At 41.7% G+C, this 27363-nt stretch overlaps 1 protein-coding gene across 1 annotated transcript in view; it reads right to left on the reverse strand.

Moving 5' to 3' along the window:
* Positions 1-27363, reverse strand: part of ADAM12 (ADAM metallopeptidase domain 12) — a 1097024-nt gene that overhangs the window by 397040 nt on the left and 672621 nt on the right. Inside the window, exon 8 of the mRNA XM_082269366.1 lies at positions 4129-4200. Coding sequence (XP_082125492.1) covers positions 4129-4200 — 72 coding nt within the window. The remainder of the gene's footprint in view (positions 1-4128; positions 4201-27363) is intronic.

Genomic DNA, 27363 nt, shown 5'->3' on the forward strand with positions numbered 1-27363 from the left:
AAATGTAGCTTGTATTGGAGGGTTTGCAAGAAAAAAAGCCACTCCTCAAGAAAGGCCACATGCAGTCACAACTGGGCTTTGCAAAAATGCACCTTGAAGATTTCGAGGCCACGTGAAAAAGGTGTTATGGTCAGAGAAGACTAAAATGGAATTATTTGGCCTTAACACCAAACCATATGTCTGGCGGAAAAAAAAATACAGCTCCTGCAGTGGTTGAAGGAGAAAAATGTGAATGTCCTTACATGGCCTAGTCAAAGCCCAGACAGACCCTATTGAAAATTTGTGGAATGACTTGAAGATTGCAGTCCACAAACGCTCACCATCAAATGTAACTGAACTTGAGCAGTTCTGCAAAGAAGTGTGGGCAAATATTCAAAAGTCATAATGTGCAAAGTTAGTAGAGACATATCCCAACAGACTAAAAGTTTTAATTAAACCAAAAGGTGGTTTAACAAAATACTGACACAAGGGAGTGGTCCTTTTTCTAACTCTAAGCGATTCCTTATTTTAATTTAAAAAATAAATTTCTGACATGTTGGTGTTCTATCTTTCACTTGGATGTTATAAGTTGCACTGAGTAAATATAGCTGGGTAAATAAAACTGTGTCTTTCTTCATTTCAGACTGCAAAGCAACAAAATGTGACAATTTTAAAGGGGGGTGATTCTTTTCTATACCCACTGCAACCCTCAACATTTCCACTCGCCGGCTTGCATTTGGCAGACGGAAAAATCTTGAGGGCTGCCTCGGAAGGGGAGGGGCGAGCGCCGCTGGCAGGCGGGGTTTAATGGGAGCTGTTCTCCCAGCGATCAGCCAGGAGCCTGGGGAAGAGAGAGGAGAGGAAGAGGAGAGCCAGCCGGATGATGTGGCTGCATTGATGGGCACTGATCAGGCTTCATTGTTTGGCACAGACCAGGCAAGTAGAGTAAATATTTTCTATAACCACTGTATGTGATAGATATGGTTTAGCTGTCACACAGATTAGTTGCACTTATGTACGTATGTAAAGCCAAAACTTTATTTTTTAGTTTTAGATAGGAGTCCCTAGCAAGTTACTTTTTTGCTGCCTGTTTCCAGCTAAAGAAATTTCCCTTAACTTCCTGAGCTGGGGAAGCAATAGGAAAACAGAGGAGATCTCTTTAAATTGAACAGGTTGTCACAAGAACAGGTGTTCCCCACTGTTGGATTCTCCCTCACCTCTTGCTCTCATGACAACTCCAAAATTTTGGATCCGATATTAATGCCGAGCATATGCATATATACGACTTCACAGAAGTGGGTCTTTGTCCATGGGCCGCATGTATGTGCCGCAGCAAGGTCCTAGCACAGAGACTGAGCTGTCAATTAGTAACAATAGCCCACAATTGGTAACCAGGAGCTCTAGTTCCTGATCACCTCATTGATGTGATATCCTCTGATTGGCTAATACAGTGATCAGTCACTAAATAGCTCACCCCTATGTTTTCTCCTCTTTAATGGAGAATAAGATACACGGTTTCTTTTTCTCCTTGCTAGAGGAGAAAATTGTACATGAAAAAATGTGTGTGTAAAAAATAAAAACAAATAGCTAAATCAAGGTTTGATCTAGGTCAGTGTTAGGTGTGGGGGGATTCAGCATCAAGCAGAGAGCTCGGAGAGAGGTAATCCACACAGCAATAAGGTTTAAGTGCTTCCTACCTGTGTTTATTGGTCAGCGTACAGCAAAAACAAGATGATTTCCCTCACAGGGGTAAAGCCAGCCATACATGGTTCGAATCTCGTATGAGCAGGCTGAATGTACCCAAGTTGACCAATTGATCAACTTGGGTACAACCAGCTTGTCAGATTTTAAATGCGGATTACATGCGGATTGTCGCTAGCAATAATCATGGTGTTCTCCAACACAATGGCTAGCCTAAAGCCTCGTACACACGCACCGATTGTTGGCCGTGAATTTTCGGCCAACGTCCGATCGGCTGATTGTCGGCTTGTTAGTATGATGCTTCCGACAACCGACTGTGACTTTTCGGCTGAACAAAATCTGGTGTGCATGCTATAAATTTTTTGTTGGCCGTCACCAGAATGGCCGATTGTTCTTCAGTCAGTACAGATTTCGGCAGACAAAAATGTGATGAGCAAGACTGGGCATGCTCAGAGAAGAAAAAACACACGAAAAGTAAACCAGAACATGACATCACTTCTGCAGTTGGTTGTTGTTGGCCGACAAAATTCGTGTGCAGTCTAGAGCACATTTCAACCAACACAACAACACTGGACAAGAGATGGCCGATCGGTCGGCCAACAATCGGTGCGTGTGTACGAGGCTTTAGAATAACAGCTAAAAACAAAAAGTCCAGCAAAACAGTGTTAAGCCTCCTGACTAGTAAAATAGACTCCAATGGGTCTGCTTCAGACAGGTTAGTCTGGATACACACTATGCAACTTTTGTTGTAAGAATACCTTTAGATTTACCTTAAACTATGTAGTGCAAGGGCCTGGCTGATTACATACAAATTGAAAGTGTTTAGGTTTGACCTCATATTATATGGCTTTGGTAAGTCTAAAGGATAAAATCTAAAGGTGATTGTATAGTGTGTATCCAGCTTTAACTTCACATCCTGCTTGCATCCACTAACACTGGGAAAGACAAATTCTATCCCAGGTGGGGAACAAAGTATTGTCAGTGATTAACCCCCTGCAGCCTGCTATAAACCTGCTGCAAAACTGCCACCCAATTACCTCATGAACCACAAAATCCAATGCAGCAGATAAACTCTATCCACAACTGACAGGGGCTGTTTATCACACAGGGTAAGAGTTAAAGTCAAGGTTAGGGTCAAAAGCCATGTCACAGTCAAAAGTTGTGGTCAAAGGTCAGCGTCAATGTAATTTAGGTAGGATTAAAAAAAAATGCATTGTTTACATTAGTATTAGTGTTAATGTGTTTTAGGTAGGATAAAAAAAGCAAATTGTGCACTATTGTTATGTGGCAATCTTGTGATCATCAGGAGCAGGATAATTATTTTAGGGTTGTTCTTTGATGGTAGGTTATGGTAATAGAATGAAATATACAGCAAAATGTTAAATTATTATTTTTTTCTTATTTACTAATTTTTGTGTCAGGTTTCCTTTTATATTAACAGAAATCAGAAGATATCCATTACTATTTACCATCAAATAAAAGCCCAATTTGCCTTGAATAAAATGTTGTATAATTCACTTGGATATACCATGTAGTTGCGATGATATGTAAAGTTAAACTAACACGTGTTAAAGTTGCAAAATTGTGCTCAGGTGTTAAGATTTGTTTTACCTCCATCATGAAGGGTTTAAGGTAAATTATCTACATAAGTAAAGCTGGATACACACTATACAATTTTCTTTAGATTTTTTTTTCCTTTAGATTGACCAAAAATCATATAATATGAGGTCAAACCTAAACACTTGTATGCAATCAGGCAGGCCCTTGCACTACATAGTTGAAGGTAAATCTAAAGGAAATCTAACAACAAAAGTTGTATCCAGCCTAAAGGCCCATACACACTATAAGAAAATCTGATGGGAAAATTCATCCGACGACCGATCTGCCGATTTTCGGATTGTTAGTATGGTGCTTTCGACAGCCGACTCCGACTTTTCGGCTGACAAAATCCTGATGTGCAGGCTATATAATTTTTGTCGTCCGTCAAAACAACGTCAGAGTTTCGTCTCATTAGTACAGATTTCGACGGAAAAAAATCTTAAGAGCAAGAATAGGCATGCTCAGAGACGAAAGAACACATACAAAACAATCCAGCACATGACATCACTTCTGAAGTAGAATTCTGTCGTACGGGAAAATTCGTATGAAAATAACCTCTTCACTTTCCACATCAGACTAGCATGCCACAAAAAACGGACGAAAAATCGTTTGATAATCTGATCGTGTGTACGGGGCTTTAGAAATGTGGGACAATTACAAAAAAAAAACCTGAGGGAGAAAAAGTTGTTCACAAAATTGCACAGCTTATGCACAGTGACAAATCAAGATTTATCTTTTTTTAACCTCTGAAAACTATAAATCTGACACAAAATACAAAGTAAAAAATAAAAGCAAAAAAATTTGTCTTGGATTTTTAAATGAATAAATTCACAAATGAATGGCACTGACCTTATCCACATAATTGGCCATTTCTAGAAGCCTGTGTTTAACTTTGTCCACATCTTTTCCTTGTCGCTGAAACTGAGAAGAAGAAGAAAACAATCGTCACCAGCTTTTCAATAAACAGCAGGAGATAACTGTAATTAGCATAATCTTTGCACCTGCAAACATGGCTGCTAGAACTACTCTGAAATCTACGTACATTCAGCAGCAATATAGTAAAGTGTATGTTAGGATCCTCAGATTGCAGATGCCACAATGGCAGCCAAGGGAAAACTGTTCTGACAATTGTATAAAGAGATGTCTGGATGTACAAGGATAGATGGGAACAACTGCCCCATTACTCCACTGCTTGAAAAATGATGACACCTGTTCAGAATCAGATTATGCAAAACTTTTTCATAAAAAGGAAGATGCTGCATAAATGAAGGGCAAAATAGATGACAGTGCTAACATATTGTGATAATATCAACAACATTTTCTTTTCAATATTTTTATTGAAAGAAGTTTAGACAAAACATAAAAATATAGAGATATAGAAACACATAACAAGCAATGGTGCATAGCCAAACACTTTTAAAATCCAGCAGGTCCTAGTCATAAGAAAAATGGACTATTCAGGGACATTAATATAGGACAGGATAAGCCCAAATAAATTGTGCATATGTCATGTGTAAGTGGGAGGAAACAAAAGTGCTAAAATACATTTATACATAAAAAAGTATGGTATCAGGGTGTCATATCATGTTGCAGATCTACTTCATATGTGCTACTCCAAATTGGTGATAACATAGGGTGCTATAGAGAGCATGTGACATTTCAAATACGAAATAGTGAAGTAATATGCTCACATAACTGGTCTAGACTAAAAAAGGCCCTGGAGCCTGCACTTAAGCAACCATACATAAATATACAGTGCCTTGCGAAAGTATTCGGCCCCCTTGAACTTTTCAACCTTTTGCCACATTTCAGGCTTCAAACATAAAGATATAAAACTGTAATTTTTTTGTGAAGAATCAACAACAAGTGGGACACAATCATGAAGTGGAACGAAATTTATTGGATATTTCATACATTTTTAACAATTAAGAAACTGAAAAACTTGGCGTGCAAAATTATTCAGCCCCCTTAAGTTAATACTTTTTAGCGCTACCTTTTGCTGCGATTACAGCTGTAAGTCGCTTGGGGTACGTCTCTATCAGTTTTGCACATCGAGAGACTGAAATTTTTGCCCATTCCTCCTTGCAAAACAGCTCGAGCTCAGTGAGGTTGGATAGAGAGCGTTTGTGAACAGCAGTTTTCAGTTCTTTCCACAGATTCTCGATTGGATTCAGGTCTGGACTTTGACTTGGCCATTCTAACACCTGGATATGTTTATTTGTGAACCATTCCATTGTAGATTTTGCTTTATGTTTTGGATCATTGTCTTGTTGGAAGACAAATCTCCGTCCCAGTCTCAGGTCTTTTGCAGACTCATGTGGTAATGAGTAAGCGACCTTTTGTGTCGTGAAACGCGTCTACCTTCTTTTGTCCCATGTCTCACAGTTTGATTTTTGATGTTATTTGATGAAGAATAAATTACTCCTTTTTGATTTGAACTTTCGGAGTGCGGTCACTTATTCCTACATTTGATCTTTTGCAGACTCCATCAGGTTTTCTTCAAGAATGGTCCTGTATTTGGCTCCATCCATCTTCCCATCAATTTTAACCAACTTCCCTGTCCTTGCTGAAGAAAAGCAGGCCCAAACCATGATGCTGCCACCACCATGTTTGACAGTGGGGATGGTGTATTCAGGGTGATGAGCTGTGTTGCTTTTACGCCAAACATAACGTTTTGCATTGTTGCCAAAAAGTTTGATTTTGGTTTCATCTGACCAGAGCACCTTCTTCCACATGTTTGGTGTGTCTCCCAGGTGGCTTGTGGCAAACTTTAAACTACACTTTTTATGGATATCTTTTGTCGGGATTATTGGGGGTGATTGATTAATATAATAATAGGAAAAAAATGGATTTAAAAAGCCATGTATATTCCATATTATGCATATAAGATTCTGAATGGTGCAGCGTCCATCTTGTTTTAAGGTGAAAGGGAGTTCATATATGTCTTCTTGCAAAATGTCTCTTACAGGCTTACAATAGGGTCTTATAATTTCAACAGAGGTCTTGGTATCTATGTAATCGTAAATAAGGTAATACATTGACATCTCATCAGATAAGGGACAATTAGCGAGACACCATACTAGTCTAGCTTGTAATCTTATCTGTATATAACAATGGACAATACCCCAGTATACTCTAGCAGACATTTAAAGATGAACTATATAAGTTTTAAAAGATACATTATTATGTGTGAGAAGATATTAGCCATAATTATGTCATTATATTATGTAAGGCATATACATATATATTTAGGAATGTTATATCACATTTTGGGTTTATATTCTTACAGTAGTAATCCTACTTAGAATTCTTTCTATTAAGTGTAAGAACATATGTATCTCGTCACTAATTACCTAATTTCAGAGAAGTTTGTGTTTAAGTGTTCAAGGTGTTATAAATTCTACAAACCAGACAAGATGTCTGACAGCCTATGGCATGGTCAAATAAGTAACGGCTTTTCACTAGCCAACAGGTCAAAGATCATCAGATAACAATATGTTTTAATTATTGTTAAGCACGAAATTTAATGAACGGTACGATACTGCCCTCTATAGACGAAATACCAAATGCAGTTTTGGGGTATTTTAGATATTTCCCATATAGAAATATTATATTGTATTAAAAATAATTATTATTGAAATGACATTACTTGCCAAGGTGAATGATGGAGATACAGATGGACATTTATGGATGTGCTGGGAGTATGGACAAAGTTTTATGTTGTGCTTTTATGATTACTCTTACATATAGAGAAATCATCCTTTAATTTTATTATACATACATTGGGTTAATTATTTAAAGAGGTGTGGCTCTGACCTCACCAGTTAAGGTATAGAATATCCCAACCAATGGGGATAATGTTTCATCCCTCTGGGTTTAACTTATGGTAATTTTTATATCCCTTTGTTCATACCATATAAAAGAACAGCCCAGATATGAGAGACACACACATTACATTACACTACTGACAACACACCTTACACTTACATCACACACGCTACTACGTCCATCTATAGACTCATCCAGACATACTCCATCATTCATCTGAAACTTTGAGGGACACCAAACGAAACTCCTCCCTTGCTGGCATCCATCTTAAGACTCTGGTAACGACCATTTGAAGCTAGCCGCCATCTTAAGTGTGGTAAATATGCCTTGCTATGTTATTTGATTTTATTCAATATTGTTTATTTCCTTTCTTATATGTTTTATATTGCATATTTAAGGGTAATAAGATTACAATCCCAGCCGTATGAACCATGGTAGATTTTTCTCTAAAAAGCTGATTTTTGTTTTTATACATTTTTATTAATATCAGATTTAGTGCATTATTTGCAATTTTAAGTCTTCCGTTTTGCATGGCTTATTCTCACTCCATCTGCAGTGAAATGACTTTCGGCAGTGTGATTCGCAGACAATTGTGGTCTGTTTATATAGAACAGTTACCTATGGTTTGTGCTATACCTGGGAAGAAATGGTAATCTTGCTTTCATTTCACTTTCACTTTGTTTTACTTTCACTTTCATTATTGAGCTAAACATCACATTGCATTGATGGTTTGAAGTTAGTATTTTATGTAGAAGTTATCTTTTTGTGTCACTTCTTGTTTGATCATATATTGTGATTACATGTCTTGAGAATAAATATTTTATATATATTCCTTACTGTAGACTGTACTCACTAAGATTGGTATATGCTTTTAAAAAGAAATTAATCAATTAAAAATAATTCACGACATATTGATTTGTGGCAATAGGTGAAGATTCTCCTTTCTCATAGATCTTTGCTTATTAACCATAAATAGACACTGCTATATTCAGAGCAGTATAAATATTCTGACATAATGAAGTACGAGCGCAAGATATTATTATTAAATATTCTTACACTTTAAGAAATGGCTTTCTTCTTGCCACTCTTCCATAAAGGCCAGATTTGTGCAGTATACGACTGATTGTTGTCCTATGGACAGAGTCTCCCACCTCAAACAAAATTTGTGAATTGGGTGAAAACAAGGATTGCTTCCACCCCTCTTCACAATTCGAGGGTGATCAGATATAGGCACTAAAGATACACAGTGATGGCTGAGTGGTGGTGAAAAAATACAAATAATTTATTAAGGCACTTATGCCTGGTGAATGAACTGATGACATACATGGACACAATACATAATTAAAACATTAAAAACATGTACAAACAGTGGATTGCATCAACCCGAGACCAAAAATTGAAATATATGCAGGGGTGGTTCAAAAACTGATCAGGGATAATAGGCCCAATCCGTAAATGGAGATATGCAATGCCTGCAGAGTTCTTGGATGTAATCACAGATATGCCTGTGTAGAAAAAAGAAGTTAGAAACAGTGTTGGCACTGTAGAAAAACCTGCAGGAAAAAGAAGGTTGGGAGGAAAGTCCACTTGAGCAATTCCAATCCTGATTTGAGGGGTTGGGATAATGCAGTAATTAATGCTGTAAAGGGATTTTCCAGAGTGGATGATATGGGCACAAGTTGATGATATTGTCCCTGAAAATGTGAACCGGCCAAAAAGCAGGTGCGGTTTCCTCCTGTAGATATCGTGAGCACTATTAAAGGAGTTACATACTATCCGCTCGGTAATTACATATCATGCCCCAGTGATGGCGGGGATAGAAAGCGGTTAGGTCCTCCGTGCAGATTGTAGAAGGGGATGTGCACCATGCGATAAGTGGACCAATTAGAGAAAGTTCATACCTCCGTGTGTAGAACAGCAAGACCCTGGCGGCTCGTGTGGACTGCTAACGGCGTTGTCCCATCGATGCTTGCTCCAGCCTCGTTTCCAAGTGGTGACGAACGGGTCAGAGATTACCGGCCCTACGTCACATCCGGTATTGGCGAGCAGCGGAATCAGGGGAGCCGTGACTGAGCCAATGCTGCAGGGGTCGCATAAACACTCCAAGGAGGTGGGTCCGGGTGGTGCAATCCAACTGGTGAAGCCTGCTGACGCGTTTCACCGACCTTACGTCAGTTTCATCGGAGCCGATTGATGGGGGGTCATGGGTTCCTTTATATAATAGGCTGATAATTGACTGATCAAACACAGATGTGTACAATCAGACAAAAATCATTGAGATGTATAGACGTTGTTTGGCCACCAGATGTCAGTGTGCCAATTGTATAATACAAAGGAAGCCATACGACTTCCCCTAACGTTACGTGTACAAATTACATCTCACTGGCTGCTGATACTGAACCACAGTCACACAATATCCCGCTCATTGAAAAAAAGGGGGTAAACAAGAGCTGTCTGATGTGGTAAAGTACAGCTGATCATAGAGATGTGAAAAATTGTAATTAAAAATTAAGGGTCTCAAGGAGCATCCTGTGCCAGTAAGGACACAGGGGTGCTGATAACAAAACATCATATAAAATGTGCAAATAGAATCAAACTGGAAGACTAAAGAACCATAAAGATACACAGTGCTGATTTGTGACACATAGTCAATGGAGAGAGATGTTGAGTTATAGATTCAGCAATAAATTTTGTTGTGTATACCATATCCACAGATAACCTTAATATCATGTTAAGGAAGTTCCATGAAATACATATACACACCAACCCCAGATAATGGTCCAAGGGGAAGTGTCACCTACAATAATGGCCGAAAATGAGCAGAATAAGCCGCAAAGAGAAGGCCAACACTCGGAACACCATGGATACATATGATACCCTAAAATAATGGATGTCCATACTGGCTACTTGCTATACATATATAGAACCCTGCAGGAAATATCAATATACTGGCACACTAGGACATACCGATGAAGGTATCAAGATGGAGGTAATTCATAAGAAGGAATGGAAAGGGGTAATCAAGTCAGAAATGACTGATATACAACATAGCATATTATTAGGGGGTCAAAAAAGGCTTCAGGCTGAACTCAACGTTTAACCCCACAGGGGCCAAAGACTACATTTTGTATATCCATAACTTCTCCTTCTGGAGTAACACAGTGTCAAAATCTCCGCGTCTAGCAGAGAGCTTAAGGGCATAAATACCCCGGAATAGTAGTCCGTCTGGATTGGCACTGTGGTACTCCAGGAAGTGCAGGGGTATCGTTTTATTATCAATCTTGTTCCTAATATCGGCTAAGTGTTCCAGAATCCTGGTCTTCAATTGGCGCTTAGTTTTCCCGATGTAGGATTTGTTACAGGGGCACACGAGTTGATAAATGACTCTTTCAGTTTGACAGTTCATAAAACTGTTGATGGTAAATTCTTGGCTCATATCGCAGCTAAAGAAGGTTTTAGAATTTATCGCTAGTTTGCATACTGAGCATTTGCCACATGCAAACATCCCTTTAACCGGAGGTAAGGAGGTTAGCCAAGTGCGCTGTGTTTTGGTTCTAACAAACTCCGAATGGACTAAACCATCCTTAAGGTCTTTTGCACGCTTGGCAGTAATCAGGGGTCTGGGTCCCACTATTTTTTCTATTAGAGGTGATACGGTCAGGACCTGCCAATGTTTAGTGATCACCTCCCTAACCTGGTCCCATTGTGAGCCATAACGTGTTACAATCCTAGGATGGGTTTGCTGAGTTGACTTAGACAGAGGTAAAGAATCATCCTTTTTAAGGAGTAACTCAGACCTCTGTCTTGGTCCTACTTTCTTCCGGGCCCGTCTGATGGTGTTATGGGAATAGCCTCGTTCTTTGAAGCGTTTATGTAGGTCCCTGGCTTCGGTTTGATAATCGGCCTCGTCTGTGCAATTCCGCTTGAGGCGGAGGAACTGCCCAACGGGAATACCATTAATTAACCGCTTGCCGACTGCCGCAAGTAGATTTACTGCGGCGGTCAGCCCCGGCCAGGCAGAGTGACGTTAATTAACGTCACTAGCCTGGGAGGGTCTGGGGAGAGAGCACGCTCCCGCTCCCGCGCGGTCACGGACCCGCCTGCGCGTGTGACTGGCGGACCCGATGTCCGTCGGTCACTCGGCGATCGTCGGGGGAGAGGGAGAAAGTCAGGCGGCTTGTGTAAACAAGCCACCTGTCATTCTCCTCGGTGTAAAAACACTGATCAGACGGATCTACTATGTAGAACCGTTGATCAGTGTCCTTACAGCTCAAGCCACAGCCAATCACAGTAGAAAGCACGCCCCTAGGGAAACACACAGCCCCTCCCTCCCAAATAAAGTTAACCCCTTCACTACCAGTGTATTTTTACAGTAACAGTGCATATGTATAGCACTGATTACTGTAGAAATGTCACTGGTAACCCCAAAAGTATCAAAAATGTCAGTCAAGGGTCCGATCTGTCCGCCGCAATGTCGCAGTACCGCAAAAAAAATTGCAGATCGCCGCCATTACGCGTTAAAAAAAAACAACAAAAATGACAAAAATCTTTCCCTTTGTTGGTAAACGCGATAACTTTTGCGCAAACCAATAAAAATACGCTTTTTGCGATTTTTTTTTTACCAAACATAGGTAGGATAAAACAAATTGGGCGAAAATGTTAAAAAATTTTGATTTTTACATTTTTTTTTTGGGGAATTTCATATAAAAAAATGTGAAAAATATTGTTATTTTTGCAAAATTTACGCTCTTTTTTTGTTTATAGCGCAAAAAGCAAAAAGCGCACAGGTGATCAAATACCACCAAAAGAAAGCTCTGTTTGTGGGAAAAAAAGGACGTCAAATTCGTTTAGGTACAGCGTTGCACGACCGCGCAATTGTCCGTTAAATTCACGCAGTGCCGAATCGCAAAATACCCCGTGGTCGTTTAGCAGCCAAATCCTCCGGGGCTTAAGTGGTTAAAGATCTTGGATGATGACTCTCCGCAAAAAGCAACGTGTTGGCCGACATTGCCTTGCGGTACGTAGTAGTTTTAATAGTAGATCCCACCCGTGAAACTAAAAGATCTAAAAAAGGTAGGTTATTGGCTGTCGCAGTATAGGTCAATTTTATGTTTCTATTGTTGCAGTTCAGCCCCCCAACAAAAGCTTCCAGCTCCGGCAGAGTTCCTCCCCAGAGGAGCAGTACATCGTCAATGTACCTCAGCCATAAAAGGGAATGGCCGAGGTACATTGGGGATGGATATACTTCCTGCTCCTCCCAGAGACCCAAATGGAGGCACGCGTAGGCCGGAGCCCACGGTGCTCCCATAGAGGTGCCCCTGGTCTGCTGGAAAAAGGAGGAAAGGAACTGGAAACAATTGTTGTTGAGCATGAACTGCAGCAATTCTACCACGAACTCATTAGGAGCTCCCAGGTTTGGAAATTTACGTTGCAGGAAATGGTGCACAGCCTGTAGACCCCATTCATGAGGTATTGACGTGTACAGGCTTTCAACATCAATGCCTACAAAGATTACCTCAGGAGGAACCTTGATGTCGACAAGTTTGCTAAGTACATCTCTAGTATCCTGCACGTAAGAAGGGAGTTCAAAGACCATCTCCTTAATCAATGCGTCCACAAATGTGCCCACTCTTTCCAAAGGACCACCGATGGCCGAAACAATCGGTCTTCCCGGTGGTTGAGTTACCGATTTATGCAATTTAGGGATGGTATAAAAAGTGGGCACATTGTAGCACTTGACAAGGAGATGGTCCGCCTCTTTTTTAGATATTAAGTTGACTTCTTTCGCCAAAGTGATTTTTTGGTTCAATGTAGCGACAAGGGAGGGGAAAGGGTTATGTTTAAGCTTGGTATAGGTACTAGTGTCATTGAGTTGACGCAGTACTTCCCTTTCATACATTTCTTCGCCTAATAGGACAACATTGCCGCCCTTGTCGCTACACCTAATAACCAAATTGGGTGCTGTCTCCAGTTCTCTAAGTGCCTGTCGTTCCGATCTAGAAAGATTATCAGGCTTTTTTATATCCCACCAGTTGATTTTCCGAAGGTCGTTTTGTACCAAATCAAGGAAAATCTTGATATTTTTATATTTGGTGAACGGGGGCATCTTCATGGATCTGATGCGGATGTTGGCATCACGTCTAATCTGATTAAAGTCATCAGGCTCGTCATCAGATGGACTACCCTCCAACAACAGGGATGTGAGAGCCTCCAGTGCCTCCCTATCCTGTTCAGTGAGTGGGGAATCCTGATTAGACTCAGTACTTGAAACATGATGCCACATTTGGAAGATAACCCTCCTAAGGAACAAATTAATGTCCTTGAAAACTTCAAATTCACACATGGTAGAAGTGGGAGAAAATGAGAGGCCCTTACTAAGTAAATCAATGTGACGTTTTTGTAAATTAAATTCAGATAAATTGACCACCTTAAGGTCTGGGCTCAACTGATTTACCTCTGTTGTTTCTGGCTGGATCGCGTGGCTCTGGGAGGGGCTGTTTTCTGTTGGATTTGTTTGTTTTTTACTTTCTGGTTGGCTCTTTCTCTGTGTACAGGTTTTGGGTTGTCTAGTTGTTGTAATTGACCCCCACTGTCTTCCTCCTCTGTCCCTGGCACCAAAAAAGAGACTGATTTATCTTCTGTATCACTACCTGAGGAGTTTCCCCTAAATTTACTGGGGTGCCTCCTCTGTCTATAGTTTCCGCGGGATCTACTTCTGCTCCTAACAAGGGTAGGATCAAAGAGATCCTCCCGCTCGCAGTCTACCAGGTTCTGCCTAAATTTATTTTGTTTTGTGGATTTTAGATTTTTTTGAGTGCGTTCAACCTCTTTTTTAAGGCTCTCGTTAAGTTTTATAAATTCTTCCTTCTCTTGGAAGGATTCTAAGGCCAATGTACTCTTAACTATTTCCGCCTGTAGTTCCTGCAGCTGAAGCTTCTCTTCATCAATAATCAATTTCATTATATGGACCCCCCGGGCAATACAATCCTCCTTCCATAAGGCCAAAAATCTGGGGGTATGGAGATGCTGGGCCGGAATCACCCTCTCCCTCAGACCCCTTGGGATAATATTATTAGACACATGTGATTGTAGGGACGCTATGTCCCACTTCCTATTTAATGATTTAATCACCAGTTTTTTATGTTGCCGAAATAAATCAACCAAAGGTTCTGAACTAGGGAGGGATGATTCCGGCTGGGTATCAAAGGCTACCTCGATCTCTTGCTCAATCTGAGAATTGAGTTGAAGATATAAGTATTAAAGGGCAGGGCCATGGAACCGGAATGGATCAAAAGCCAATCCAACCGACATGAACAAGAAAAAATGTAAAGGGGATTGGTTCCAGAGAAAGGCCTCAATAAATACCAAAAAAGACACTCAGACTAAAACGTATCTGTATGAGTACCTATTGATCCCAAAATGCCATAAACAAACAAAATTTGTGAATTGGGTGAAAACAAGGATTGCTTCCACCCCTCTTCACAATTCGAGGGTGATCAGATATAGGCACTAAAGATACACAGTGATGGCTGAGTGGTGGTGAAAAAATACAAATAATTTATTAAGGCACTTATGCCTGGTGAATGAACTGATGACATACATGGACACAATACATAATTAAAACATTAAAAACATGTACAAACAGTGGATTGCATCAACCGAGACCAAAAATTGAAATATATGCAGGGGTGGATCAAAAACTGATCAGGGATAATAGGCCCAATCCATAAATGGAGATATGCAATGCCTGCAGAGTTCTTGGATGTAATCACAGATATGCCTGTGTAGAAAAAAGAAGTTAGAAACAGTGTTGGCACTGTAGAAAAACCTGCAGGAAAAAGAAGGTTGGGAGGAAAGTCCACTTGAGCAATTCCAATCCTGATTTGAGGGGTTGGGATAATGCAGTAATTAATGCTGTAAAGGGATTTTCCAGAGTGGATGATGTGGGCACAAGTTGATGATATTGTCCCTGAAAATGTGAACCGGCCAAAAAGCAGGTGCGGTTTCCTCCTGTAGATATCGTGAGCACTATTAAAGGAGTTACATACTATCCGCTCGGTAATTACATATCATGCCCAAGTGATGGCGGGGATAGAAAGCGGTTAGGTCATCTGTGCAGATTGTAGAAGGGGATGTGCACCATGCGATAAGTGGACCAATTAGAGAAAGTTCATACCTCCGTGTGTAGAACAGCAAGACCCCGGCGGCTCGTGCAGACTGCTAACGGCGTTGTCCCATCGATGCTTGCTCCAGCCTCGTTTCCAAGTGGTGACGAACGGGTCAGAGATTACCGGCCCTACGTCACATCCGGTATTGGCGAGCAGCAGAATCAGGGGAGCCGTGACTGAGCCAATGCTGCAGGGGTCGCATAAACACTCCAAGGAGGTGGGTCCGGGTGGTGCAATCCAACTGGTGAAGCCTGCTGACGCGTTTCACCGACCTTACGTCGGTTTCATCGGAGCTGATTGATGGGGGGTCATGGGTTCCTTTATATAATAGGCTGATAATTGACTGATCAGACACACATGTGTACAATCAGACAAAAATCATTGAGATGTATAGACGTTGTTTGGCCACCAGATGTCAGTGTGCCAATTGTATAATACAAAGGAAGCCATACGACTCCCCCTAACGTTACGTGTACAAATTACATCTCACTGGCTGCTGATACTGAACCACAGTCACACAATATCCCGCTCATTGAACAAAAAGGGGGTAAACAAGAGCTGTCTGATGTGGTAAAGTACAGCTGATCATAGAGATGTGAAAAACTGTAATTAAAAATTAAGGGTCTCAAGGAGCACCCTGTGCCAGTAAGGACACAGGGGTGCTGATAACAAAACATCATATAAAATGTGCAAATAGAATCAAACTGGAAGACTAAAGAACTAAAGAGTCTCCCACCTCAGCTGTAGATCTCTGCAGTTCATCCAGAGTGATCATAGGCCTCTTGGCTGCATCTCTCATCAGTCTTCTCCTTGTAGGAGCTGAAAGTTTAGAGGGACGGCCAGGTCTTCATAGATTTGCAGTGGTCTGATACTCCTTCCATTTCAATATTGTCGCTTGCACAGTGCTCCTTGGGATGTTTAAAGCTTGGGAAATCTTTTTGTATCCAAATCCAGCTTTAAACTTCTCCACAACAGTATCTCGGACCTGCGTGGTGTGTTCCTTGTTCTTCATGATGCTCTCTGCGCTTTAAACAGACCTCTGAGACTATCACAGAGCAGGTGCATTTATATGGAGACTTGATTACACACAGGTGGATTCTATTTATCATCATTAGTCATTTAGGTCAACATTGGATCATTCAGAGATCCTCACTGAACTTCTGGAGAGAGTTTGCTGCACTGAAAGTAAAGGGGCTGAATAATTTTGCACGCCCAATTTTTCAGTTTTTTATTTGTTAATAAAGTTTGAAATATCCAAAAAATTTCGTTCCACTTCATGATTGTGTCCCACTTGTTGTTGATTCTTCATAAAAAATTAGTTTTATATCTTTATGTTTGAAGCCTAAAATGTGGCAAAAGGTCACAAAGTTCAAGGGGGCCGAATACTTTCGCAAGGCACTGTATATAAACCAGAACTAGAGAAAAAAAAAGGGGGGGGGGGGAGCAGAGCAAAGAAAGAGAAAGGAAAAAAAAAGCAGATGTCCCCCAACCAAGGCGCCCGACCCAAAGAGCACCACCAATCACTCAGAGGATTGAAGATATCTGATCCAGGGGTTCCAAACCTTCTCAAAGTTAAATTGTTTATCCCAGAGGATATTCGCCAATATTGGCAATTTTTTAAATAATGGGGTAAACCTTGGTGTGCCAGACCTAAACCTCCAACCACATCAACGTTCAGCTGAAAGACATATGCTGTGATTAAACCCATGTGGGCCGCTCTTCCAGTGAATCTGATGGCAGTGTTCTGTGGGCTGGACGACCTGGGTGTCATCTGCAGTTAGGGCCTACCTATCCACTCATATTATGAACAACAAATACTTATTTTTTCTACTTTTGAGAAAATGTGATCTTTACGAGCAGGTTTTATATGGTTATAAAAATTATTGTCCCTCAGAGACTACAACAGCACATGTTGGTCCTGTCAGAAATCCAGCATAACTTTCTGTGCACTTCACCTCTGCTGCACTGAAATCCCAAGCAGTGTTTCCAGGCCTACCTAGTTCACCTTTGGATTAGAGAACAGAGGGAAATGGAGGAATTCTGTAGTCCAGCACAAGGGCTGGCAACACTGCTTGGGATTTCAGAACAGCAGAGGCACGGTTATATCATCTCAATCAGGAAGTTAGGAGCTTACTGGATTTCTAAAGGATCAATATATTGGTTGGCATTTCAGGAAAGCAGAAGCACTGTGAAACAAACAGGAAATTAGCATCTTACTAAATTTCTGTCAGAACAGGTATCTTTCTCTATTTGTTCTTTTGAACAGGATAAAGCACAGGGAAATGTTCATGTATTGCAGAGATGTAATGATTTTAAATCAAAACTGAAACGTGTTCATCTTTTAAGGGGTCAAAATCCATAAATAAGGTTCATGTCTAGTGTAATCTATTCTAAAACTTTTTTTCTATGTATGCACTGATATATCAGCCCCCGAAAATTATCGGCCAAAAATAGGGTTATCAGCGTTTTCCCAAAAAAAAGTGCCAATAATGGCCACCAAAAACACACACGATTTTCCATGATTTTCATAGGTCATGTGACTCAAAAGCCACATCAAAAACGGAACACAGGTGTCGCATGATGAGTTTTTGCTGTGCTTTCAATGCATTTCAATGGGGAGGTGCGTTACACCACTGTGGCCACTGGCCAGTGTGAAGACATACATAGATTTTAAGTGGAGGCATTTTTCTTGAGCTTTTCTTGTGCTTTTTCTAATGCAAAAGTGCTTCAAAAACTATTAACCTCCCTGGCGGTATAATTGTTTCCGATTTTAGGTGCTGAAAGCGGTACCATTATTTTGCTAGTAATTTCCAGGAAGACGTAATTTGTGACGAAACGCGTCGGGAAGGCATGCTGACGTCACCTACGTACTACCCGGAAGTCAGGCGGCTGCATCTTTGGATCCTGCCGAGAAAAGCGCTTTGTTCTTTGTTTACATGTAAGTTACCTTTTGTCTGAATAAACTGTGCCTACGTACTTCACTATTGTGGCCCATTTCTCTTTTTTGTGGCTGATGCCGGTGCGTGATTGATCCGGAGGGTCCGTGCCTTAGCCTCGCATTTGATTGGCGCTTCTGTTGGGCTGCATCAGTTGGATGGATCATTCCACTGCTATTGGATTGGGCAGCAGCTTACCTTTTAAGCATTAAGATGGGCTTTTTCTCATCAAAATTGTGTTAAGCGCATAGTGTGATCTTCACCTGTCATCACGGATTTGAAGCACTGTGGTGAATGAATCCCTGTCTTGACCGCTCTCATTTATTACTGTGTCTGTTTACACTCCATCTGTGGTAAGCGCATAGCGTGGTCTTTTAAGCTATTGCAGATTCAAGGACTATTTATTACGGTGGAGGAATTCTTGTTTCTGCACTTTGCACAACTCTTTGGACTCAATTCTTTGCTTATATAAGATCTGGATATACATCAATTAACTTATTATTTGCCTTTGATTGTCTATTCAAAGCATTATTTTTGTATCATTTATTAATTGAATGTCAATTTAAGTATATGTTTTAATGTGCATGCTATAAATTATAATATAATAAATAACTATAAATATGTTAAAGTGTGTATATATATATATATATATATATATATATATATATATACACATATATATATATTTCTAGATTGTAAGCTCTAACGAGTAGGGCCCTCTGATTCCTCCTGTTTTGAATTGTACTGTAACTGTATTGTCTTCCCCCACACTGTAAAGAGCTGCGCAAACTGTTGGCGCTATATAAATCCTGAATAATAATAATATATATACATATATATATATATATATATATATATTTACACATATATATGTATGTGTGTGTATACATATATATATATAGATATAGATATAAGTGTATATCCATATATAGATAGATAGATAGATATAAGTGTATATATATATATATATATATATATATATATATGTATATACCTGTATATAGATAGATATAAGTGTATATCGATCTATCTCTATATATATATATATATATATATATATAAAGTACAGGAAAGGGCACTGGGGGGGCACACTAAGGTCAATTTATTCTATTTTGTAATGTAATCCAATAGGATTACAATATATCGGTGTGTTTGTGTGTTTTACTTTTCAAATTTGTCCCCGGTTCCAACCCCCTGCGAGCATCACGTCGCAGGAGACGGAAGCGGGGCTCTCAGCATCGGGCGGAAGATCCAGTCGCCGTATGCTGCAGTGACACATCGCAGGATCCCAGGGACAAGGTAAGTAACCTCTACCAGGATCCAGTGACCTGATCCCTGGCAGTACCCCGAGTGTGGCTCGGGGTTACCGCTAATGGCACTAAAATTCCGCCCCGAGCCACACTCGGGAATACCGCTAAGGAGGTTAATTAAAAAGTTGAATATAAATATATATAAAATATATGTATATTTTTTTAAAAAAACTTTCCATTTCCTTTTCCGACCAAGTGCATCCTGAATTTTTGGTTTCGATCCAGAATGTTCATTTCAGTGCAGGTGTCTTCTGAACTCATCTCTAACAGAATCTGTGGGGTGGGGAAAAACCCAGCCTGCAGCTCATTGGCGTACAAAAAAGCAGGAGTTTGGAGTTTGAGTTATGGATGAGTTCGGAAGATACTTGCGCTCATCTCCATTTTTCATTAATATAAAGAGATGGTTTCCATTTAGTTCAACCAAATTAACAACCCGCGCCTATTAAATATAGGATTCTTTGAAACTTGTGTGGCTGACAATCTGAGTCGGAAAGCCATCTTTGTTCTACAGATGAGTGAGATTTGCATTCCATACCCTTCGCCAACTCTCAATGTTTGGCAGCTATCTCCAACAACTGTACTCAGCTTTATATTCAAAAGATGTACATCACACAGAAAATGCAATTACACTGTTGTTATATTCTTATACATTATTGATTTTTCTCTCCTGTGTGGAGGAGACAAATATGACAGGTTGATTATGTTTACTGCCTAAAAATGCCAAAGTTGCCATTCACTGTAAGTCTAATGAGGTATCTAAATTCATCATATTATACATAGCAACCTATTTATCCAGGCCGCTTTATTTTCTAAACAATAAAATACTACAATCCTACTTGTTTATCAAGATGTCTTAAAGTCCACCTCCACCCAAATTTTAGCTTAGCATTTAAATGAAATAACATACTGGTGTTTTAAAGCTCATGGGTAGGTTGGGCGAACGGTTTAGTCTGAGCAGGAGTTTGGGCCAAACATTGGCTGCTCACCCATTCGACGAACACCTGAATTGCCGAATAACCACAATGCACTGCGCCGCCTGCACAGTGCATTGAAAACCCTGATAGCACTGTCAGAGCCATGATTGGATACTGTCACGATGACTCTATCCAATTATGGCTCATTGCTCTTAGTCCCACCCCATACTATAACTAGTCTTTTATTAGCGGCCATTTGCAGTGTGATATTGGCATTGAGAGAGATAAAACAGGGCTCTGTTCAGTACTAAAGACAAGAGGGAGACTTTAGGCAATTTATTCCAAAGTAAAACATAAGCAACTCACATGTAGGTAGGTTAAAACAGGAACATCAAGGTAATAAAGCAGTCCTAGGGAACATCAGTGGACGTGTGACCCATTCGCTGGCAGCGTCATGCAGGGCAGTGCAGGATGAACCTTGCTGGTCACCGTCTGTAAAGGCCGGCTGTGCGGTAGATGTAAACCCAAACGAGTATTGAGGCGCAAGTGGCTCAGTGGCGTGGTAATGCGCCTTTAATTTTGTTTTTATTCTCTATTCAGTTCTGTTAGCGAGATAGTGTGCTATAGTGTGCTATTGTGATTCTATTGTCAGTGTAGAGTATCAGTTTAGTGTGACTCTAGTGATAGTTCAGTGTGAGTGTAGTGTGACCATTCATTTTTAGTGTCATTTTATCTTGTCAAGGCAGGCTTCCTGCAGTATATTTCAATTCGTTACTGCATGTTTAAGGCAGTATATTTCAGTGCGTTACTGAAGGTTTAAGGCAGTATATTTCAGTGCATTACTGCAGGTTTAACGCAGTATATTTCAGTGCTTTACTGCAGGTTTAACACAGTACATTTCAGTACATTACTGCAGGTTTAACGCAGTATATCTCAGTGCGATACTGTACGTTTAACGCAGTATATTGCAGTGTGTCAGTGGTAAGTGCCAGTATAGTGGTAAGTGACAGTATAGGGGCAGGAGCAGGGTAGGAGACTGACAGATGGACTGAGGGAGGAGGATTCATTGTTAGCCTACAAGTGTCAGTGTCAAGTTACAGGGGCGGCTGTGCAGGAACACAGAGACACAGATTAGGTAAGTAAAGACTGAGACTGTGACTAGACTGGCTGAGGGGGTAGTGTGAGTACCTGAGTGTGAGCACCCGAGCATGTGTACCTGAGTACCTGAGTGTGAGTATCTGAGTGTGAGTGCCTGAGTATCTGAGCGTGAGTACCTGAGTGTGAGTACCTGAGTGTGAGTATGTGAGTATCTGAGCGTGAGTACCTGAGTGCCTGAGTGTGAGTACATGAGTATCTGAGTGTGAATACCTGAGTGCCTGAGTTTGAGTGCCGAGTACCTGAGCGTGAGTACCTGAATGCCTGAGTGTGAGTATCTGAGTGTGAGTGCCTGAGTGTGAGTGCCTGAGTACCTGAGTGTGAGTACCTGAGTACCTGAGTGTGAGTATGTGAGTATCTGAGCGTGAGTACACTGAGTGCCTGAGTGTGAGTACGTGAGTATCTGAGTGTGAATACCTGAGTGCCTGAGTTTGAGTGCTGAGTACCTGAGCGTGAGTACCTGAATGCCTGAGTGTGAGTATCTGAGTGTGAGTGCCTGAGTGTGAGTACCTGAGTATCTGAGCGTGAGTACCTGAGTACCTTAGTGTGAGTATCTGAGCGTGAGTACCTGAGTACCTGAGTGTGAGTGCCTGAGTGTGAGTACATGAGTATCTGAGCGTGAGTACCTGAGTGTGAGTACCTGAGTGTGAGTGCCTGAGTATCTGAGCGTGAGTACCCGAGCGTGATTACATGAACCTAAGTACATGAGTGTGAGGGTGCGAATGTGAGTGTCTGATTGTTGTAAAGTACCTGTGTGTGAGTTCCAGAGTGTTGTAGAGTACCTGAGTGGGAGAAATTAGAGTGAGAAAGCTAGAAAACAGCTACACAGGACAAAGTTAAATTTCAAAATCCCCATTAAATTAGATTAGTGGGGTTCAATGCCCAGCAGGTGTGGAGATGCGACTCAGTGTACATCTTGTGGCATGTATACGTTCCTCGCTCAGGCGATCAAGGACGAATACAGCTGCACAAAATGTAAGCACGTTTCTTCCATGGAAGCTCAGGTCCTGAATCTAGGGAAGCAGCTGGGAACACTGAGAAGAATCTATATACTGAAGGAGAGCTGGGAACATACCCATCAGGTACAGGCAGGGGTCTGCACAGAGGAGGGCGGAGATACAAGGGTGCAGGCATCAGAGCAGAGAAGTTGGGTGACAGTTAGGAAGGGTAGAAGGGAACAAGGCAAGGAGGCCGGTCCTGGGCTGCAACATCCCAATAAATACGCCCTGTTGCGTGATGTTGGGGAAACCAGTCAGGGACCAGCGACACCCCTAGCTGCCAGGAAAAGAACTCCTCCAGTGAGGGCGGGAGCAAGGTAAAGGAAAGACAGGTTCTGGTGGTAGGGGACTCAAACATTAGAAGGACAGAGAGGGCAATCTGTCACAAAGACCGTAAGTGCCGAACTGTCTGTTGTTTACCGGGCGCTCGGGTTCAGCACATCACAAATCTGGTGGACAGATTATTGGGTGGGGCTGGGGAAGACCCAGCTGTCATGGTACACGTGGGTACCAATAACAAAGTCAGAGGGAGATGGAGAGTCCTTAAAAACGATTTCAGGGACTTAGGAGCTAAATTTAGGAGTAGGACCTCCAAGGATGTATTTTCAGAAATACTACCTGTACCTCGAGCCACACCAGAGAGGCAGTGGGAGATTAGGAAAGTAAACAAGTGGATGAGGAGCTGGTGTAGTAAGGAGGGTTTCGGGTTCCTGGAGAACTGGACCAATTTCTCAGTTAGTAGGGACGGATTACACCTAAATGGGGAGGGTGCAACAGTACTGTGTGAGAAGATGGAAGTTAGAGGGGCTTTTAAACTAGGTGATGGGGGGGAGTGTACAGATGTAGAATTAGCCAGCGGGGAGCAAGGTTTAGCGGGCACAAATGGGGACATTAGCGGTAGGGTGTTCAGAGTTCCTAAACCCAAGGTGGGTATGGAAAAAAAAAAATCGCAAGAGCAGCCTACATCATCAACAACATTAAATGAGGATAGAGTATGCAGCCGGACAAAATTACAAGGTTTGTATACCAATGCTAGAAGCCTGGCCAGCAAGATGGGAGAGCTGGAGCTGCTGATGTATGAGGAGGACTTAGATTTTGTGGGGATTCCAGAGACTTGGTTTAACAGCTCTCATGATTGGCTGGCGACCATTCAGGGGTATTCCCTTTATCGCAGAGGTAGAGAAGCTAAAAAAGGGGGAGGGGTATGTCTGTATATTAAGGACAGTGTACAGGTAAATAGGAATGACAATATTAATAATGGAGCTAAGGAGGAGGTAGAATCTCTATGGGTAGACTTCAAAAATGAAGGCACTATGGGGAAAGTAATATTGGGCATATGCTATAAGCCCCCAAACCAGAGGAAGGAGGGAGAGGCGGACCTCCTTTCACAGATTGGATTGACAGCAAGGATGGGAAATGTAATTATAATGGGGGACTTTAATTATCCAGATATAGACTGGGCAGAAGGAACCGCGCATTCATCCAAGGCTCAGCAGTTCCTAAATGTTTTGCAGGATAATTTCATGGGTCAGATGGTGAATGCACTGACAAGAAACAATGTGGTACTAGACCTACTGATTACCAACAATACGGACCTGATCATGGATATAGAAATACGGGGCAACTTGGGAAACAGTGACCATAGGTCAATTAGTTTCAGTATTAATCATAGCAACAGGAAACACATGGGTAATATACAGAAGTTCAGATGTTATGCCTGCCTCCAAAGATGCCCAAAAAATGTCCAAAAAAACGCCAGCTACAAAAACGCCCAGGTGTGTTTTTGCAGCAGGCGTTTTTTTGGGCATTTTTTTGGGGTCTTTGGAGGCAGGCAAAACATCTGAACTTCTGTATAGGGGTATATATACACACACACTTATATGTATTTATACACATACACACATATAGATGTGATAGCAGAGAAGCCATATGGGTGTTAATTATTTCATTAGCGCAACCATAGGTTTCTGCTACTTTCACACCTATATATATGTGTATGTGTATATATACATACATGGGTGTGTGTATATATACCCCTACACAGAAGTTCAGATGTTATGCCTGCCTCCAAAGACCCCCAAAAAATGCCCAAAAAAATGCTTGCTACAAAACCGGCAAGGTGTGAAAATAGCGGAGCCATATCCCTGTTCTATATTAATTCTAATACAAACAACCTTTTTTTTCTGGTTCTGGACATGCTACAGAGCTGAAACTTCACAGGTACACTTTTTAGACCCTCCAGACACTAAATCCAAAGAAATCTAATTTTTTTTTTCAATAATTTTTTCAATAATTGGCTCTCTATCAAAAATGACAATTTTTAATAACTTTTTTTTTGTGTGATTAATAGTCCCTGGGGCATGACCCAGAACCCTAGGCACTTTTTAGGGGCATTTATTGGGTTTTAGGGCTTCAAAATTGTGTTTTTTGATTCCAGAAGTTCGGGTCCCATTGATTTCAATGGGGTTCTGGAATCCGAACCAAACTTTCAGGAAATTCGGGTGTTCTGGTCGAACCGAACTTTTCAAAAGTTCGATCATCCCTAATATCTAGCACAATCTCTGTATTTGCAGATGATACTAAACTAAGTAGGGCAATAACTTCTATACAGGATGTGGAAACCTTACAAGCAGACCTGAACAAAATAATGGGGTGGGCAACTACAAGGCAGATGAGGTTTAATGTTGAAAAATATAAGGTAATGCACTTGGGCGTCAGAACCCTGAACATTACGGTAAGGCAAAAATCCCATTTTCTCTTTCAGCTCCTGATCTTCTTGACCAATAGGGCATCCCATGAGGGGTGGGAACAGCAAGAAAAAATTCCCAAGGCTAAACTGTAGCCAACCAGGTAACAGGAGCGCAACAAAACAACTGGAGCCTACCTGAAAAACATTACACCCCCAAAAAGGGAACAAGCCCCCTAAACAGCAGCCTGCAAAACCTTGCAGCCAAAAGAGGTATCCACAGATGGCAACACATCCACTTTTTAAAACTTTGTGAAAGTGTGCACCGACGATCAAGTAGCTGCCCTGCACACCTGCATCAATGACACCTGATGACGGAAGGCCCAAGAAGCACTAAGCGCCCGTGTAGAATGCGCCTTCACAGGGAAAGGAGGAACCTGACCCTTAATTGAATAAGCCCGTCTGTCTGATCCATCTAGAAATGGTCGCAGATGAAGTGGATAGCCCTTTTCGAGGCCCATCCGTAAGCACAAATAGTGAGTCTGACTTCCTAAAAGACTCTGTAGCTGCCAGGTACACCCGGATATTCTGAACCAAATCCAGGGAATGCAATGCAATTTTCTTAGGATGTTTTGGCCTGGGACACAAGAAAGGCAACACAATGTCCTCATTCAGATAAAAATCAGAGACAACTTTTGGAAGGAATGACGGACAGGGGTGAAGAACCACCTTATTCTTGTGGATCACCAAATAAAGGGAACAATAAGACAACGCTGCCAATTCCAACACCCTTCGTGCAGAGGTGATAGCCACCAAAAAGGGCACCTTCTGAGACAGCACAAGCAGGGGAATCTCCCGCATATTCTCAAAGGGAAGCTTCTGGAGGGCTGAAAGCACCAAGTTGAGATCCCAAGGCTGTAGCGGGGACCGCACTGGTGGAGTCAAATGTCGAACCCTCTGAATAAAAGCAGGCACCAGGGAGTGCGTGGCCAAGGGTCATTAAAAGATGATCGCCAAGGCTGACACCTGACTCTTAATGGTACTCGAGGCCAATTTCTGCTAAACCCCCCATTGAAGGAAGGTCAAGACCTGAGCCACCAAAAAAGAGCGAGGGTGAACACCAAGCGACTCACACCACGAAATGTACTTTCCACGTAGGATGGTAGATCTTCCTAGAAGTAGACTTCCTAGCGTTCAGTAGTGTGAGAATCACCGAACCAGATAAACCTCTACCCTTCAGCACCTGGCTTTCAAACAGCCAAGCCATCAGAGCCAGCGACTGTAAAGCAGGATGGAAGATTGGCCCTTGGGACAGCAGATCTCCCCTAAGATGTCTCCAAGGGGCATCAGTGACCAGCCGCACCAGGTCAGCATACCAAGACCGGCGAGGCCAATCCAGGGCTACTAGAATAGCCAGAATCCATTCTGCCTTGATCCTGCGCAAGAGTCTCGGCAGGAGCTTGAGAGGAAGGTAGGCACAATCATATGATACTGGCCCCAGTGGCGTCCGCTAGCAGATCCTGTGACTGTGTCACAAACCTGTGCACCTTCCTGTTGAGCTGAGACGCCAACAGATCCACCTTGGGGGTGCCCCACCAGAGACACAGCTGATAAAATACCTCCGGACGAAGGGACCACTCCCTTTGGTCCAATGCCTGCCGACTGAGATAAGCCCCCTGTCATATTTCCACCCCTGGAATGTGTACAGCATAGAGGGCCGGAAAACAAAATGTTCTGCCCATCAAAGAATGCCAGCTACCCCCAGAGATGCCAATACACTCCTTGTTCCACCCTGGTGATTGACATAAGTCACGGCCTGTAATGTTCTGGTACCTTTGGGTACCCTAATTACTCTTTCATAAGTGTATGCGCCCCACCATTCTCTTTTGGTAAGGTGCGCATACACCTTTAAGACTGATGCTGTCATCACTGAGCGCCGGACTGGATGGCTATTTAGATCGCCGGCTCTCACTCACATGTGTTCGTTCAAACTGCTTTGTGCCTTGATGCTAACCTGTCTTGAAGCTCTCATGCTTGCAAGCATACCTCGCTGTCGGAACCACGCTGCGCTGATCCCTGTATCCCGCTA

Source organism: Pelophylax lessonae (assembly GCF_965119305.1).
Source record: "Pelophylax lessonae genome assembly, chromosome: 9".
Lineage (NCBI taxonomy): Eukaryota > Metazoa > Chordata > Amphibia > Anura > Ranidae > Pelophylax > Pelophylax lessonae.